The 16,628-nt window shown below is 55.6% G+C and overlaps 1 protein-coding gene across 2 annotated transcripts; it reads left to right on the top strand.

Moving 5' to 3' along the window:
• Positions 1 to 936: 936 nt before the first annotated feature.
• Positions 937 to 15,257, top strand: LOC105495375 (leucine rich repeat and fibronectin type III domain containing 1). 2 transcript variants are annotated; one of them, XM_071086751.1, is made up of 5 exons: positions 937 to 1,013; positions 3,437 to 3,469; positions 5,645 to 5,699; positions 6,406 to 7,848; positions 13,547 to 15,257. In XM_071086751.1, exons 4-5 carry the CDS (start codon positions 6,443 to 6,445, stop codon positions 14,442 to 14,444), a joined length of 2,304 nt encoding a protein of 767 aa, XP_070942852.1. In that variant the 5' UTR covers positions 937 to 1,013; positions 3,437 to 3,469; positions 5,645 to 5,699; positions 6,406 to 6,442; the 3' UTR covers positions 14,445 to 15,257. The 2 variants fall into 2 exon arrangements, with proteins under 2 accessions (XP_070942852.1, XP_011763120.2); XM_011764818.3 differs by lacking the exon at positions 937 to 1,013 and adding an exon at positions 1,164 to 1,316.
• Positions 15,258 to 16,628: the final 1,371 nt, after the last annotated feature.

Below are 16,628 nucleotides of genomic sequence, written 5' to 3'. Positions count from 1 at the left end.
ACCAAAGGGGTTGAGGATGGCTTGGGGTCTAATGGGGTTAATGGGGAAAGTTTAAGGGTCTCCCATGGGCATAAGAGACATTTTAGGGCCCCCTAGAAGTTAGGCATGGTTTGGAGTTCATACTGGTGGTAAGGGAATGGGTTAGGATCCTTGAGGGTAGAAGGACATGGGGGCTGGGGGTCCCCAAGAAGGAGTGGAATATGGTTTGTGGTTCTGGTGGCTGTAGAATGTGGTTTGGGTCCCCAAAGGGAGTCAGGCACCATCTGGGATTTGGCTGACATATGGTCTGAAGTTTCTCTGGATGTTAGGGTATGATTTGGGGTCTCTGAGGGAAGGGGTGTGGTCTGGGGGTCCGTCTGAATGTTGGGATATGATTTAGGGTTGCAGGTGCGGTGGTCTGGATCCCCTTGGATGCTGGGATATGATTTGGGATTCTTCTGGGTTCCGGGGCATGGTCTGGGGTTCCTGACAGTGTGTGGGTCACAGTCTGAGATCAAGCAGGAGAGCAGGGCATGATTTGTGGTCCTGGGTGGCACTAGGACATCGCCTGGGTTCTCAAAAGAGGTGAGGCCTGATCCGAGGTCCCCTGGGTATTAGGACGTGATCGGAGGTCTCTGTGGGGAGATCCGGGGTCCCCAGGCCAGTTGGGGCGTGGTCTGGGGGGGGTCTCCAGGGAGGCCGGCGGGGCTGGGGGTGGGGCTGGGGAGGGGTCGGGGGCGGGCCCGCGGCGGCTCCGCAGTGGAGAGGGGTCTGCGGCGGACTCGGGGCGGGGATCCCGGGTGTGCGACCGCCCCGCCCGCCCGCCCCCACCAGTCGGCGCCCCCTCCCCCCTTGCGGCGGCGGTGGCGGCGGGCGGCGCGGAGGGCGGAGCTCGGCGGCGGCTCGGGAGGGAGGGCGGGAGGCGGGAGGGAGGCGGCCCCGCGGCACCGCGCCCCCTCCCCCGGCCCTCCCCCCACCATGGCGCGGAGCGAGGCGGCGGCGGCGGGGCCGGGCCCGGGGCCCCCCCGGGCTGGGTGAGCGCGGCCCGCAGCGGCCGGGGAGCGGCGGGCGGGGGCGCGGGTGTGTGCGCGGGTGTGAGCGTGCGAGCGTGCGAGTGTGTGTCCCCGGCGCTGCGGCGGGCCCGGCGTGCGCCCGCGCGGCCCTGTGTGTGCCCGGCGCCGGCGTGTGCGGCTCCCTGCCCGTGTGGCCATCGGGTGTGCGCGGGGTGTCGAGCCGGGCCGGCGTGTCCGGCTGTGCACTCGTGTCCCCCCGAGCGGCCGCCCCTCCGGCTGTGTGTCTGGGGGCTGTCGCGCGCCCATCGGAGGGGCTGTGTGCAGGTGTGTGTGTGCGTGGGTTGTGTGCCCAGGTGTGGGTCCCCCCAAGCCCGTGTGCGTGCGCGGCTAGCTGCGCTGGGTGTTTGTGTCCGGGTTGGATGTCCATCCCCGGGTCTGTGGAGCCGGGTGTGCCCGCTCGGGTGTCCATTTGTGTGTGTGTGTGTGTGTGTGTGTGTGTGTCTGCGGGTTGTATGTCTCCGAGGGTGTGTATCTGTGAGTCCACGGCAGGTTGCCGGCTTGGTGGCTGAGGCTCGGCGCCTTGTGGGTCCAGGCCTCGGTGTGGATTTGGGGGAGGGGAGTTCACCGCTCCCTCGGTCCATGTCAACTGGGGGGTCCTTAGCGGTCCTCGGGGAAGCGGCCATGTCTTCCCCTTCCTGGTGGTTGGGGGGGGGGATGGGCGGCCAGGAGGTGGACAGATGGAGGGGGGATGAGAGGCCGAGAAATGGACAGATGGGCCCTGAGGTGGGGGTTGGGGGGTGAAGACCCGGCCCTTCCCCACCCACTCCACCCTAATTCCCCCACCGTCCAGACATCTGCAGATGGAGCCAGAGTTACCTCCATCCTGATGGCCAGGCTGGGGGACCTTTGGGGCTGCTGGTGGGAGGATCTCCTTGAAACGGTGATCTAGGACTCAAGCCCCCAAATCCTGAGTTTCCACCTGCTGAACTCTGACCTCTGGCCTGGCTTGTGCCCTGGTTTTTTGGGGTGTGAGGGGGAGGATGCTGAATGTGCTGGAGGGATGTTGGGATTTCTTGGGCCTGGGAAGTAAGTAGGTGGGGTGGTGGGGGGGTGCCTCAGGGCTGAGAGGGATGTGTGTCCAAGACTGTGTGAGTGTGAATCTGGGCCTGTCTACTGACTATGCTACTGTGGTTCAGTATTTTCTGTGCATTTTTAAGTGTGTAAATCACAGGACTGTTGTATGAGCATGTGTCTGTTATGAGTGAACACCTTGGTGTGTCTGCAAAGGTGGATCTTTTTGTGCCTGTGTGCATGTTCCAGTGTGGATCAACCTCCTATCTGTATGCTTGTGGTTCTGTGTGTGTGTGTATGTGTGTGAGGTGTCTATCTGTTGGCGTGGTGCTGTATCAACTTTGCAACATGGAGATGTGTGAAGTTGTATGAGTGTGGGCATTTAAGAGTGTGTACTTGTGTGTCTTTGTGCAGGTGTGTGTGTGTTTGTTAGGTGTGTGTGCCCCTGTGTGCTGGTGAGTGTGCAAGGTATATCTGTTGTAAATGCATGTACCTGGTTGTCTGTTAGGGGGCACATGAGTTTCTCTGTTGTATTTGTGCATTTGTGTGTGTGAACGTGCATGGCAGAGTCAGTCTTGTACGTGTGTTGTTGCATGCAGGTGTGTCAACCTTGAGGGTATGTATCCATCTATGTTGTCTGTTTGTGTTTTGGTGTTGGTCTCTGGGCAGTGGGGTTGTGTGTGTTCAGACATGTACATGAAGGACATGTGTGTCTGTGCCCTGGCACAAGGCTGTCCCTACTTCTGGGCTCAGTGGGTTTGAGGCCCATGTGGCATGACCTCTGGTATGCTGGGGTCCCTGGATACAGTGTGTCCATGTGCCAGGCCAAATGCCCATAGAGGGCGGCGGGCACACAGATCATGTTGCTGTATTCATAGAAATCCAGATGTAGAGACTGGGGTTGTGGGCTTGTGTGGGTTCTGACATGGCCACACATGTTGGTGTGGGCAACGGTATCATGGCAAGGATGGGCAACTTGGGCCCTTCTCCAGCTCTTGGTACCTTTCAGGACTTTGTAGTTGAGGGGCTGGGATGTAAACTCTTGGGTTTTAAAGGAGGGCCAGGGGTCTGGTCTGGACTCTTGGGTCAGAGAGAGGAGGGAGCTAGGGTTCTTGGCTCCTGAAACCCCAGAGGACAAAGGGCTAAAGTCCTCGACTCCTGGGCTTTTGAGGGTGAACAGCCCTGAGGCCTGATCTCCTAGGATTCCAGAGAGGACTTCCGGGTTCCTGTGAGACTATGCAAACCCCGCCACAGGAGGACTGAGAGAGTGATCACACCAGGGACTTCCTTGACTGGGATGGTCTCCAAGGCAGGATCTGGTGCCCAGAGAAGAGCCAGAACGATGCTAACAAGGTGGTTGTGTTCCTTTGCAGGTGCTGGCCCAGGCCCTGACTCCCTGAAGAGAGGTGAGTAGAGCCGTAAGGCTTCAGAGAGAGAGAGAGAGATATGGGGTGATGGGGCTCGCTGTCAGCCAGCTGGGGGTCTGGAACCCTGCCTTGCATGGATTTCAGTTCAGGGGATGACAGTTTCCTGAAGGACCAGGTGCCCACCACTCTTCCCAAGGCTGGGGAGTGATGACAAGGTCAGGAACATCAAAGTTGGGTGAGGGCTTGCGGTGGCCAGGTGGCTCTGGGGAGCAGGTAGGGGTTTTACGCCAAGAGACATTCATTCTTAGGATGATTAACGTGGTTGGGAAAGCAGGGTTTCCTCATGATATCAGTAAAGGATACAAGAATATATCAAGATATGAAATGATCCCTGCATTTAGAGGGTTGAATGAATATGTTTTTGCATTTTGTGTGTGCGTGTGCATGGGTGTGGGAAGATCTCCTGATAGCCTGGCCTGCTGGTGGCTGAGAAAGCTGGAGAAAATAATAAATTATTAATAATAATAGTAATAATAATAATGATAATAGCAGCAGCTCCCATGTATGTAGTGTTTACTTTGTCAGGAACTATTCTAAGCATGTCATAAAATATTATCTCATTGAATCCTCATAGCAACCTTATGAAGTAGGTGCCATTGTTATTCCCATTTGACAGATGAGCACACTGAGGCACAGAGAGGGGAAGTCCCTTTATTAAAGTCACACAGTGGGGAGGTGAGGTCTGAACCCAGGCAGTAGGGTGGATTCTGTCCTGCAGTGCTGCACTGCTCTCCATAAATGTTAGCTATTTCCATTGCTATTATTATTCCCTCCATTTGAGTCCCACCCCAGCTGTTGGAGGCGAGGCTCTGGACTTCTGTTTCATAGACTGGGGTTCTGAGCCCTGGCGACCCCGCAGCCAAGCAGGTGCAGACTCGGGCTCCTAATTCTGGAGTCCCCCTTTCTAGGCCAGAGTTTCCAGTACATTATAGAGTAGTGATCTATAGGGAGCGAAGGACAGGTTTGGGGTGAACTCAGAGACGGTAGGACACCCCGATCCAGCCTCTTTTTCCGCCTTCAGCCTGGTCATTGTCTCCCTTAGTCGCTGTCTCTTTCCTCTTCTGTCTGTGTCTCTCTAATACTGTCTCTATTTTTCTCTCCATCTCTGTGTCTCTCTTTTCTGTGTCTCATTCTTCGCTCTCAGTTTTCTGTCTGTTCACCTTCCTTTCAGACTCATTGTCTTTTTGTCTCTCTGTTTCTCTCCGAATCTGTCTCTCTCTCTTTGCCAGTCCACTTCTCCCTCCCCTCATCTCTCCCTGTCTCTCTTCACCTCTCTCTCTGACTTTCCTGGTCTCAGTCCCAGGCCCCCTCCCCAAGGCCAGGAAGATCAAAGCCACCTAAGGCCATAGCCCCAAACACAGATTCCCAGGAGGTAGGCCAGCAGGGGCTAGGACACAGGGCAGGGTGGGGTGAAAACAGTTTCAGGGACGCCCCCTTCCCATCCTTTCCTCTTCACCCCCCACCCACCCTGTGTTGTGATGGGAACTGACATGTCGTGGGCTGCAGCCGCCGCAGGGGGAATCCCTGCCGGAAGGTTTTGCCTGGAGCAGAGACATAGCGTGAGTGTGCGAGTGTGTGAGTGTGTGTGTGTGTTGTGTGTACCCAAAGATGTGAGCATGAAAGTCTGCCCTGCTTGGGAGCTCAGCTGAGCCCAGGATGAAACCAGACCTCAGAGAAGGACTTCCTGAGGCTGAACTGGAAGACTCAGATGTGTTTTTCTCAGTCCCTCCCACTTTCACACTCTCCCTGCCAATGCCAGAGGTGGGAGGGGGGAAACCCTTAACATTTATTGAGTACTTACTGTATGCTAGGCATGTTCCGTGGTACATGAATGAAGATGGTACAGTTATCATCCCAATTTACAGATTAAGAAATTACAGCCTAGCTAGGGGAAATTGTTGGCTTGGGGGTCACAGAGCTAGCAAAAGGGGAACCAGGATTTGAACCTGAGTCCGTTTGATTTCAAAGTACTTATTCTCAATAATAGGGCACTGTTCTCTGCCTGGTACATATTAAGCACTTCATGATCATGATGATGATTGCTGACATGTAATAAGCATATTTTATGTGCCTGGCACTATTCTAAGTATGCTATGTTCATCAATCCATTTAATCCTCACAGCAGTAAGGCCTGTTTCTATCTCCCTTTTACAGATGAAGAAACCTAGAATCAGAGAGGTTCAGACACTTGCTGGAGGTCACACAGCTAGTAAGTATCAGAGCCGGGATTTGGAGCTAGGGAGTATGGCTTGGACAGCCAGGGCCTTAAACCATAGTTAACAGTGATTTTTTAGAATATTTAGTGGGTACTGGAGGGCCCAGGCTGGGCCAGGTGTCACCCCTCTGGTTGGGAGATCATGAGAGGTTTGGGAGCTACTACAGGAGGGGCAGAGGTGAGGGTGGGACATGAAAGGTAGGGGCAGGGGTAATCTATCAACCAGTATAGAAATATTTTTATTTTTATTTGTTTTTTAAGATGGAGTCTTGCTCTGTCGCCCAGACCGGAGTGCAATGGCGCGATCTCCGCTCACTGCAACCCCCACCTCCCCGGTTCAAGCGATTCTCTAGCCTCAGCCTCCCAAGTAGCTGGGATTACAGGCGCCTGCCACCACGCCCGGCTAATTTTTGTATTTTTAGTAGAGACAGGTTTTCACCACGTTGGCCAGGCTGGTCTTGAAATCCTGACCTCAGGTGATCCGCCTGCCTCGGCCTCCCAAAGTTCTGGGATTACAGGCATGAGCCACCGTGCCCAGCATGGAAATGTTGTAATCTGTTGTTAATAGCTGATAATGGGTCCTCTCACCATCTTATGGAACCCAGCTGTAGGGGTAGGGGAGGGATCCAGGTCTGACTCGTAGCAAGACATCCCTTGGCGCCAAGTCCCATGCCTAGGTAACTGGCTCCTTCCCCGGCAGGTCTCACCTCCCACCCCTCCTGCCTTCCCACTGCACCATGGCTCCAGGACCCTTCTCCTCGGCCCTCCTTTCGCCGCCGCCCGCCGCCCTGCCCTTTCTGCTGCTGCTCTGGGCGGGGGCATCTCGTGGCCAGCCCTGCCCCGGCCGCTGCATCTGCCAGAACGTGGCGCCCACACTGACCATGCTGTGTGCTAAGACCGGCTTGCTCTTTGTGCCTCCCGCCATCGACCGGCGCGTGGTGGAGCTGCGGCTCACCGACAACTTCATCGCGGCGGTGCGCCGCCGAGACTTCGCCAACATGACCAGCCTGGTGCACCTCACCCTCTCCCGGAACACCATCGGCCAGGTGGCGGCCGGCGCCTTCGCCGACCTGCGTGCCCTCCGGGCCCTGCACCTGGACAGCAACCGCCTGGCGGAGGTGCGCGGAGACCAGCTCCGCGGCCTGGGCAATCTCCGCCACCTGATCCTGGGAAACAACCAGATCCGCCGGGTGGAGTCGGCGGCCTTTGACGCCTTCCTGTCCACCGTGGAGGACCTGGACCTGTCCTACAACAACCTGGAGGCCCTGCCGTGGGAGGCGGTGGGCCAGATGGTGAACCTAAACACCCTCACGCTGGACCACAACCTCATCGACCACATCGCGGAGGGGACCTTCGTGCAGCTTCACAAGCTGGTCCGCCTGGACATGACCTCCAACCGCCTGCATAAACTCCCGCCCGATGGGCTCTTCCTGAGGTCGCAGGGCACCGGGCCCAAGCCGCCCACGCCGCTGACCGTCAGCTTCGGCGGTAACCCCCTGCACTGCAACTGCGAGCTGCTCTGGCTGCGGCGGCTGACGCGCGAGGACGACCTAGAGACCTGCGCCACGCCTGAACACCTCACCGACCGCTACTTCTGGTCCATCCCCGAGGAGGAGTTCCTGTGTGAGCCCCCGCTGATCACGCGGCAGGCGGGGGGCCGGGCCCTGGTGGTGGAAGGCCAGGCGGTGAGCCTGCGCTGCCGAGCGGTGGGTGACCCCGAGCCGGTGGTGCACTGGGTGGCACCTGATGGGCGGCTGCTGGGGAACTCCAGCCGGACCCGGGTCCGGTGGGACGGGACGCTGGATGTGACCATCACCACCTTGAGGGACAGTGGCACCTTCACTTGCATCGCCTCCAATGCCGCTGGGGAAGCGACGGCGCCCGTGGAGGTGTGCGTGGTACCTCTGCCTCTGATGGCACCCCCGCCGGCTGCCCCGCCGCCTCTCACCGAGCCCGGCTCCTCTGACATCGCCACGCCGGGTCGACCAGGTGCCAATGATTCTGCGGCTGAGCGTCGGCTCGTGGCAGCCGAGCTCACCTCGAACTCCGTGCTCATCCGCTGGCCAGCCCAGAGGCCGGTGCCCGGAATACGCATGTACCAGGTTCAGTACAACAGCTCCGTTGATGACTCCCTCGTCTACAGGTGGGTGCGGGTGCTGCAGTCCCAGGGCCTCCTCCCAAGCCCAGGGGGACCCTCTCTCCCACCTGCCCATTCCCTTGGCCTTCTTGCTCAGCCAGGGTTCTAGATGGCTGAGAGACTTGTCCCTGCCCTCCTGTGCCCTGTCTCCTCTCTCTATTTCTTACTGTCTCTATTTTTCATGCTTATAGAAAATATTCGCTGAGCACCTACATGAACCCGACCAGGGCTGGGCACTGGAGTCCTAACAATGACTGAGCTTAGCATGAACCCTGGCCTCATGGGGCTCATGGTCAATATCACTGCTCCCCAAAGCAATCTGATTGTGCACCTCTTCAGTTAAACATTTTGGAGCGTGAAATACACACACACATTTACAGTGACATTTATTTATTTGTTTGTTTGTTTTGAGACTGAGCCTTACTCTGTTGCCCAGGCTGGAGTGCAGTGGCACGAACTCAGCTCACTGCAACCCTCCGCCTCCCGAGTTCAAGCGATTCTCATCCCTCAGCCTCCCAAGTAGCTGGGATTACAGGCACCCACCAACACACCGAGCTAAGTTTTGAATTTTTAGTAGAGACAGGAGTTCACCATGTTGGGCAGGCTGGTCTCGAACTCCTGACCTCAAGTGATACGCCTGCCTTGGCCTCCTAAAGTGCTGGGATTACAGGTGTGAGCCACCGCACCCGGCCTACAGTGACATTTATATTTATAAATTATATACCAGTACTACCGTACCAACACATTGGGTACATTACAGAAACAGAAAATAAAACATATGAGAAAAATACATTATTTCCACCCTCCCTTGGGTTTGAAGCCATTGCCCTCGTGTGGACAAACCGTATGGTGTCAACAGACATTTTGAAAAAAGAATTATTTTCTCCCATCACCTCCTTATTCTCTGGCTTTCACCTCTCTGTTCTCTACCTTCTCTGCCCTCATTAGGCACAGAGCCCCTGCTTTGTGCAAAGCTGTCCTGAGCTGGGCGCTGGGGACACAGGGAAACCACCCAGTCCCTGTCCTCAGGGAGCTCATAATCCAACAGGTGGTGGCCCATAGTACATTATGAGTTACAGCCCTGGACTTGCCATGTCTCTCCATCTCAGTAGTTTTTTTTTGTTTTTGAGGCAGGGTCTTGCTTTATCACCCCAGGCTGGAGTGCAGTGGTATGATCCTAGCTCACTGCAGCCTCAAACTTTTGGGCTCCAAGCAATCCTCCTAACTCCTGAGAGTAGCTGGGACTATAGGCATGCATCACCACACTGGGCTAATTAAAAAAAATTTTTAGTAGAGACGAGGTCTTGCTATATTGTACGGCCAGGTCTTGAACTCCTGGGCTAAAGGGATCCTCCTGCCTTGGCCTCCCAAAGTGCTGGGATTACAGGTGTGAGCCGCTGCACCTGGCCCATCTTGGTAGTTTTTTGGTATGGCTCTCTGTCACAGAATTGGCACACAGTGGGCACTTGATAAATGGTTGTTTGCCACATGGATGTCTCTCCTTCTAGCTCTGCCTCCCTCATGCACATTGTAGACCACCAGTTAAATGCTTCAGTCCTGTGCCTGGCTTCACATGGAGATGCCAGAGGGGCTGGAGCTGTTTCCCTACCTGTGGAGAGCCCCAGCTTCTGGCTGTCAGATCTTCACTGAGAAACCTGCCTCTTGGCCTCCATCTCTACCTTTCCAGAGTTTTCTTGGCCATAGGCCTGGCACATAGTAGGTGCTTTCCCGGTTTTGGTTGAATGAAAAAAATGCCTCTTGGCCAGGCGTGATGCCTCATGCCTGTAATCCCAGCACTTTGGGAGGCCAAGGCGGGCGGCTCACTTGAGGTCAAGAGTTCGAGACCAGCCTGGCCAACATGGTGAAACCCTGTCTCTACTGAAAATACAAAAATTAGGCAGATGTGATGGCACGTGTCTGTAATCCCAGCTACGCAGGAGGCTGAGGCAGAAGAATCGCTTGAACCTGGGAGGTGGAGGTTGAAGTGAGCGGAGATCGTGCCATTGGACTCCAGCCTGGGCGACAGAGCAAGATTCCCTCTGGAAAAACAAAAAAAAGCCTCCCTTTTCCTTTGTCTCTGTCTTCCTAATTTCCCTCTCTTCTTGATTCTGGTCCCAAACACTGAGTAGATGCCTACTGTGTGCCCATCTTGTGCTGGGCCCTGGGCCTACTGAGATAGCTTAGATCCTGGCCCAGCCTTACAAACATAAGGACAAACAAATGAACAAAACACAAACCCTCACAACGAACTTCCAAGCTTGCTACTTCATTTGATCTTCCCAACTCCACTATGAAGGCGCGATGACCCCCTCTCCATTTTGCAGACAGAAAAACTGAGGTTCAGTGGGGGATGTCACTTGCCCAAGGTCACACAGAAAGTAGCAAAGCTGTCCTTTTTACTCTGACACACATTTGTTGGGCACCCACTGCTTGGAGGGGAGATGGATAATATATTTCTGTAAATAATTCTTAGCTTCTGTGACTCTCCACTTCTCTGTCCCTCTTTCCTTTGCTCTGACCCATGGCCACCACATGGTGGGGTGAGGGAGGTTCACAAGCCCCCAGACCCTGCATGGATGCAGGTGTTGATGGCCCCGTCTCCAGCTGGGCAACAGACCCTGGGACTCTTCTCTTCCCCGTAGGGCCCCCAGTTCCGGTTCTCTAACTCCCACTGCAGATTCCTATGCTATGGTGCCACAGGGGTTAACTTCCTCACGCTGTCATGGGCGGAAGTGACAGCCAACCAGAAGCCTGCTTAGCTGCTTGCTTCGATGTTGCAGCCAATTAGAGACACTTGGGCTCAAGCTTTCTTAAGGAGCCAGCCTCTGTCCTTGAAAAGGGGTGGGGGAAGCCCCTAGCAACTGGCTATTTAGGGGAAGGAGCAAGTGGAATCCAGAGCTCTGGAGAGGAGAGATGAAGAGAGGAGGAGGAAGGCTTAAAGCCAGAGTGGCCGAGGGTGGCTGGGGTGGGTGGCAGTGGTCTCTGAAATGGCAGTCGGGTGGGTAGAGTGGAGTTGGAGAAGTGGGTGGACCTTTATGAAGGGGCGGGGCCCTGATTGGAAGTCTTTTGGTGGGAGGGTGGCTGTTGGTAGTGGGAGAACATCCTGGAGGTGGGATGACAGAGGTGGAGCTTCAGGGCCAGAAGGTGGCCCTGCTGGAGGGGAAGGCGAAGCATCGGAGAGATAAGCAGGCCTTTGGAGGTGGGGGCATGGCCTGTCAGAGGGGGTGGAACTTGTTCTGCATGGTCCCATGAGGAGGAAGGGGTGGTCCTTGTCTCCCAGGACCCACCAAGAGTCTTTGCCTGAGAGGAGAGCTTGTGAGGTTGCATCCTGGTCGTGCAAATCAATGTGGACCGGGCAGTCCAGGTTTAGCTGAGGCTGGACATGGCCCACAGTGTGGAAAGGGTATGCCCAACAGAAGAGGGCCAAGGCCTAGTAGGAATGGCTCTCCAGAGGGGTAGATCTTATAGATGGGAGGAATGCAATGGGCTGGACAGTGTGAGCCACAGCAAGGGTTACTGGCCAACACAAGCTGGGATGCAAGCTAATGATGATATCATTAGGTGCCAGGTCCTGGCTATGGTAACTTATTCATTCCTCATGCCATCTCTATGATGTAGGAATTATTATCATCCCCATTTGGGGAAAATGAGGCACAGGGAGGTTAAGAAACTTGGTGAAGTTCGCCAGGCATGGTGGTTCATGACCGCAATCCCAGCACTTTGGGAGATTGAGGTGGATGGATCACCTGAGGTCAGGAGTTTGAGACCAGTTTGGCCAACATGATGAAACCCCGTCTCTACTAAAAATACAAAAATTAGCCAGGCGTGGTGGTGGGTGCCTGTAATCCCAGCTACCTGGGAGGCTAAGGCAGGAGAATCGCTTGAACCCAGGAGGCAGAGGTTGCAGTGAACCCAGGAGGCAGAGATTGCATCATTGCACTCCAGCCTGGGTGACACAGGGAGATTCTGTCTCAAACAAAACAAAACGAAACAAAAGAGAAACTTGCCTAAGGTCACACAGCTAGCAAGTGGCAGAGGAGAGACTCAAACACCGGCAGTCTGGCCCCCAGACTCTGTCATCATCTTAACCACTTCTCTACGCTAGCCTTCATTCAAGGGGAGAGACCTACAGCAAGAAAGGAGTATGGTGTGTGCTTGGCTACGTTTGACCCCTTTATGGAAGAAACTTACCTGGTAGGGTGATTTGGTGACTTCTGGTGGCACATGAACATATGAGGTGGTTGCCTTTAATATCTGGACAAGGAGCAGGGCCTGCAGTCTGGATGTGGCCTACACACAGTAGGGGAACCATCCCTAGTGGGCCATTGTGGGGTGTACCGCCATGCCTGGCGAACTTTGCCAAGTTTCTTAACCTCCCTGTGCCTCATTTCCCCCAAATGGGGATGATAATAATTCCTACATCATAGAGATGGCATGAGGAATGAATAAGTTACCATAGCCAGGACCTGGCACCTAATGATATCATCATTAGCTTGCATCCCAGCTTGTGTTGGCCAGTAACCGTTGCTGTGGCTCACACTGTCCAGCCCATTGCATTCCTCCCATCTATAAGATCTACCCCTCTGGAGGGCCGTTCCTACTAGGCCTTGGCCCTCTTCTGTTGGGCACGCCCTTGGGAAGCCACGGTTCATTTGGTTGGGGAATGGCCTGTAGCAATGTTGGAGAACATGTAGTTGAGGGACTTGGAAACTGTGCCCAGGACATAGACAAAGCTAGATGTTTTTTTGTTTTGTTTTGTTTTTTGGTTTGTCTGTTTTTGTTTTTTGAGACGGAGTCTCAGTCTTGTTGCCCAGGCTAGAGTGCAATGGCTTGGTCTTGGCTCACTGCAACCTCTACCTCCCGGGTTCAAGTGATTCTCCTGCCTCAGCCTCCAGAGTAGCTAGGATTACAGGTGCCTGCCACCACGCCTGGCTAATTTTTGTATTTTTAGTAGAGACAGGGTTTTACCATGTTGGCCAGGCCGGTCTTGAACTCCTAACCTCAGGTGATCCACCCTCCCTAGCCTCCCAAAGTGCGGCATTATAGGCGTGAGCCACTGCAGCTGGCCAAAGCTAGATGTTTTACCCAAAGGTGCTGCATGCAGATGAGGGGGAGTGACCTGCATCATGGTTTTCCCTGAAAGGCACGAATATGTATAAAAGAGGAACTAGAAGAGCATCCATTATTCCAGTAGGAATATGACAGGCGCTGTGAGTTGACCTTAGTGTCCACCTGAGTGGGGGATGGGGCATGCAGAAAAGGGGAGGTGGCCAGTGTCGCTGGCCCAGTTTTGGGGTAAAATGCCTAGATGAAGGACCTTGGATGGTAGTTGTCCTAGCAAGAGTGAGACATAACTAGGGAGCATGTCCCTTGAGGGCAGGGCTTGAAAGCCATAGCACTTCTCCCCTGCAGGAGCCCGGATATGCAGAGGAGGTAATATGAATGATAGATATATTGTCCCAGTGGCTGATGGGACACAACCAGGAGGTGGGTCTGAGGGCGGGGCATGCAGATGAGGGGTCCTGAAAGGGTGGGAATATGTTGATGGCGGCGGGGCTTGAATTGCTGCTGTTGTCTCAGTACCGGGTGAGACTTCAGTAGCAGGGTTTAGTCCTCACTGTTCACCATGGGCGGGGCATAAAGCGAAGGGGCATGGTTCGGGGGGGTGGGACTAACCCCGCCCTGACCCCGCCCCCTCCTGCAGGATGATCCCGTCCACCAGTCAGACCTTCCTGGTGAATGACCTGGCGGCGGGCCGCGCCTACGACTTGTGCGTGCTGGCGGTCTACGACGACGGGGCCACCGCGCTGCCGGCAACGCGAGTAGTGGGCTGTGTGCAGTTCACCACCGCTGGTGATCCGGCGCCCTGCCGCCCGCTGAGGGCCCATTTCTTGGGCGGCACCATGATCATCGCCATCGGGGGCGTCATCGTCGCCTCGGTCCTTGTCTTCATCGTTCTGCTCATGATCCGCTACAAGGTGTACGGCGACGGGGACAGCCGCCGTGTCAAGGGTTCCAGGTCGCCCCCGCGGGTCAGCCACGTGTGCTCGCAGACCAACGGCGCAGGCGCGGCGCAGGCCCCTGCCCTGCCGGTCCAGGACCGCTACGAGGCGCTGCGCGAGGTGGAGTCCCAGGCCGCCCCCGCCGTCGAGGCCAAGGCCCTGGCAGCGGAGGCGGCATCCGCAGAGCCGGAGGCGGTCCTTGGACGTTCTCTGGGCGGCTCGGCCACCTCGCTGTGCCTGCTGCCATCCGAGGAAACTTCCGGGGAGGAGTCTTGGGCCACGGGGGGCCCTCGAAGGAGCCGATCCGGCGCCCTGGGGCCACCAACCTCGGCGCCCCCTACCCTAGCTCTGGTTCCTGGGGGGGCCGCGGCCCGGCAGAGGTCACAGCAGCGCTATTCGTTCGACGGGGACTACGGGGCACTATTCCAGAGCCACAGTTACCCGCGCCGCGCCCGGCGGACAAAGCGCCACCGGTCCACGCCGCACCTGGACGGGGCTGGAGGGGGCGCGGCCGGGGAGGATGGAGACTTGGGGCTGGGCTCCGCCAGGGCGCGCCTGGCCTTCACCAGCACCGAGTGGATGCTGGAGAGTACCGTGTGAGCGGCGGGTGGGTGCCGGGACGCCTGGGTGCCACAGACCAAACGCCCAGCCGCACGGACGCTGGGGCGGGACTGGGAGAAATCGCAGCGCCAAGACCTTGGACCGGAGTGGAGACGCGCCTTTGCCCCCGGGAAGGGGCGGGGCGGCCTCGGGCTGCGGCTCGAGGCCACGCCCCCGTGCCCAGGGAGGGGTTCGGGGACCGGCTGCCGGCCTCCCCTCCCCTACGGACTCCTCGACCCCCCTCCTACCCCTCCCCCCGCGCGCTCGCGGACCTCGCAGGAGCCGGTGCCTTACACAGCGAAGCGCGGGGAGGGGCAGGGCCCCCCGACACTGCAGCACTGAGACACGAGCCCCCTCTCCCAGCCCGGCACCCGGGGCCGGGGCGAGGGGCCCATTTCTTGTATCTGGCTGGACTAGATCCTATTCTGTCCCGCGGCGGCCTCCAAAGTCCCCCACCCCATCGCACTCACATCCCTGGTCCCGTCGGGTCTGGCTTGGGGTCCCCCTTTCTCTGTTTCCCTCGTTTGTCTCTATCCTGCCCTCTTGTCGTCTGTCTGTCGGGCCTGTCTTTCCCTATTTGCCTCTCCTTTCTCTGTCCTGTCGTCTCTTCTCCCTCGGCCCTCCCTGGTTTTGTCTAGTCTCCCTGTCTCTCCTGATTTCTTCTATTTACTCATTCTCCCGGGCAGGTCCCACTGGAAGGACCAGACTCTCCCAAATAAATCCCCACATGAACAAAATCCAAAACCAAATCCTCCTCCCTGCCAGAGCCGGGACCCTCCGCCGCAGCAGAATTAAACTTTTTTCTGTGTCTGAGGCCCTGCTGACCTGTGTGTGTGTCTGTGTGTGTGTGTCTGTGTGTGTGTGTGTGTGTGTATGTGTTGGGGAGGGTGACCTAGATTGCAGCATAAGGACTCTAAGTGAGAATGAAGGAAGATGACTAACTGGGGCCAAGGGAGACTGGCAGACAGGTTTCTATCCTCTGAGAGACTTAGAGGTGGGGAATAATCACAAAAATAAAATGATCATAATAGCAAACACTTAACTGAATACTTACTATGTGCCAAGCACTTAAGTCATTTAATTCTCACAACAACACTAGGACATCAGTATTATTATCCTGTTTTCCAGATGAGGGAATTTCGGCCCAGAAAAGTTAAATAACTGGACCAAGGTGGCAAAACTGGGATTTAAAAAGGCAGGCAGGCCAACTTCTGAGTCTCTACTGTAGGGGTGAAAAGACAGCTTCCCTTTCACTCTCTGAAATGTCACCGGAATGGGCTGACAATAGACTTTACAAGAGAAAAGGCATATGGAGGGTATTTAACATGCACTGGGAAAATCACAGGGAAGTGATTACCCAATAACCCAGTGAGGTTTAGATGCTTATATACCTTTCTTCACAGGGAAAGGGGAGATGGGGAAAGGTAGGCAATTTTGAGGGGTAATAAATGATTTTGGGGAAAATAAATGGATCCAGGAGATAGAAATTAAATTGTAAATGTCTCTGGAATTTGAGCCTGACAGACAGATACTTTCTTGTGACAAAGTCCATCCAGATGTAGTTACGTTTCTCTTTTTTTCCTGTTAAAGATAATGAAATGTCAGGGAGAGGACAGAAGGCACTTGTGTTCTTTTTGGTGGGTTATGGTCTTTAGGCAGATAGGAAGACATCAGAGGAAAGCCTCTTCCAGCATCTGTGGATCTCTGAGTGCCTTTAATTTAAAATAATCAGCATACCAGGGTGCCATATTTTGGGGTGACATTCCCTGAACTCCTTAAATACTTTTTTTTTTTTTTTTTGAGACAGAATCTCACTCTGTCGCCCAGGCTGGAGTGCAGTGGCGTGACCTCAGCTCACTGCAAACTCTGACTCCCGGGTTCACGCCATTCTCCCGCCTCAGCCTCCCGAGTAGCTGGGACTACAGGTGCCCGCCACCACACCCAGCTAATTTTTTGTATTTTTGGTAGAGACGGGGTTTCACTGTGTTAGCCAGGATGGTCTCGATCTCCTGACCTTGTGATCTGCCCACCTCGGCCTCCCAAAGTGCTGGGATTACAGGCGTGAGCCTCTGTGCCCGGCCATCCTTCAATACCCTTAACTAGAGCACTCTACTGCTGAGCAGTTATTGAATATTCATTCCACCTGCTGAGACCTCACAACTCAGTGGGGTAGGGTAGATCGAT

The sequence above is a fragment of the Macaca nemestrina genome, chromosome 20 (assembly GCF_043159975.1).
Source record: "Macaca nemestrina isolate mMacNem1 chromosome 20, mMacNem.hap1, whole genome shotgun sequence".
Taxonomy (NCBI): Eukaryota; Metazoa; Chordata; class Mammalia; order Primates; family Cercopithecidae; genus Macaca; species Macaca nemestrina.
The sequence above is the reverse complement of the archived record's forward strand: the minus strand, read 5'-3'. Positions and strand labels throughout refer to the sequence as shown.

Coding starts and splice junctions, on each gene's coding strand:
- LOC105495375 (XM_071086751.1), top strand. CDS start 6,443: ATGGCTCCAGGACCCTTCTCCTCGGCCCTCCTTTCGCCGCCGCCCGCC. Junction 7,849..13,546: donor GATGACTCCCTCGTCTACAG/GTGGGTGCGGGT, acceptor CCCCTCCTGCAG/GATGATCCCGTCCACCAGTC.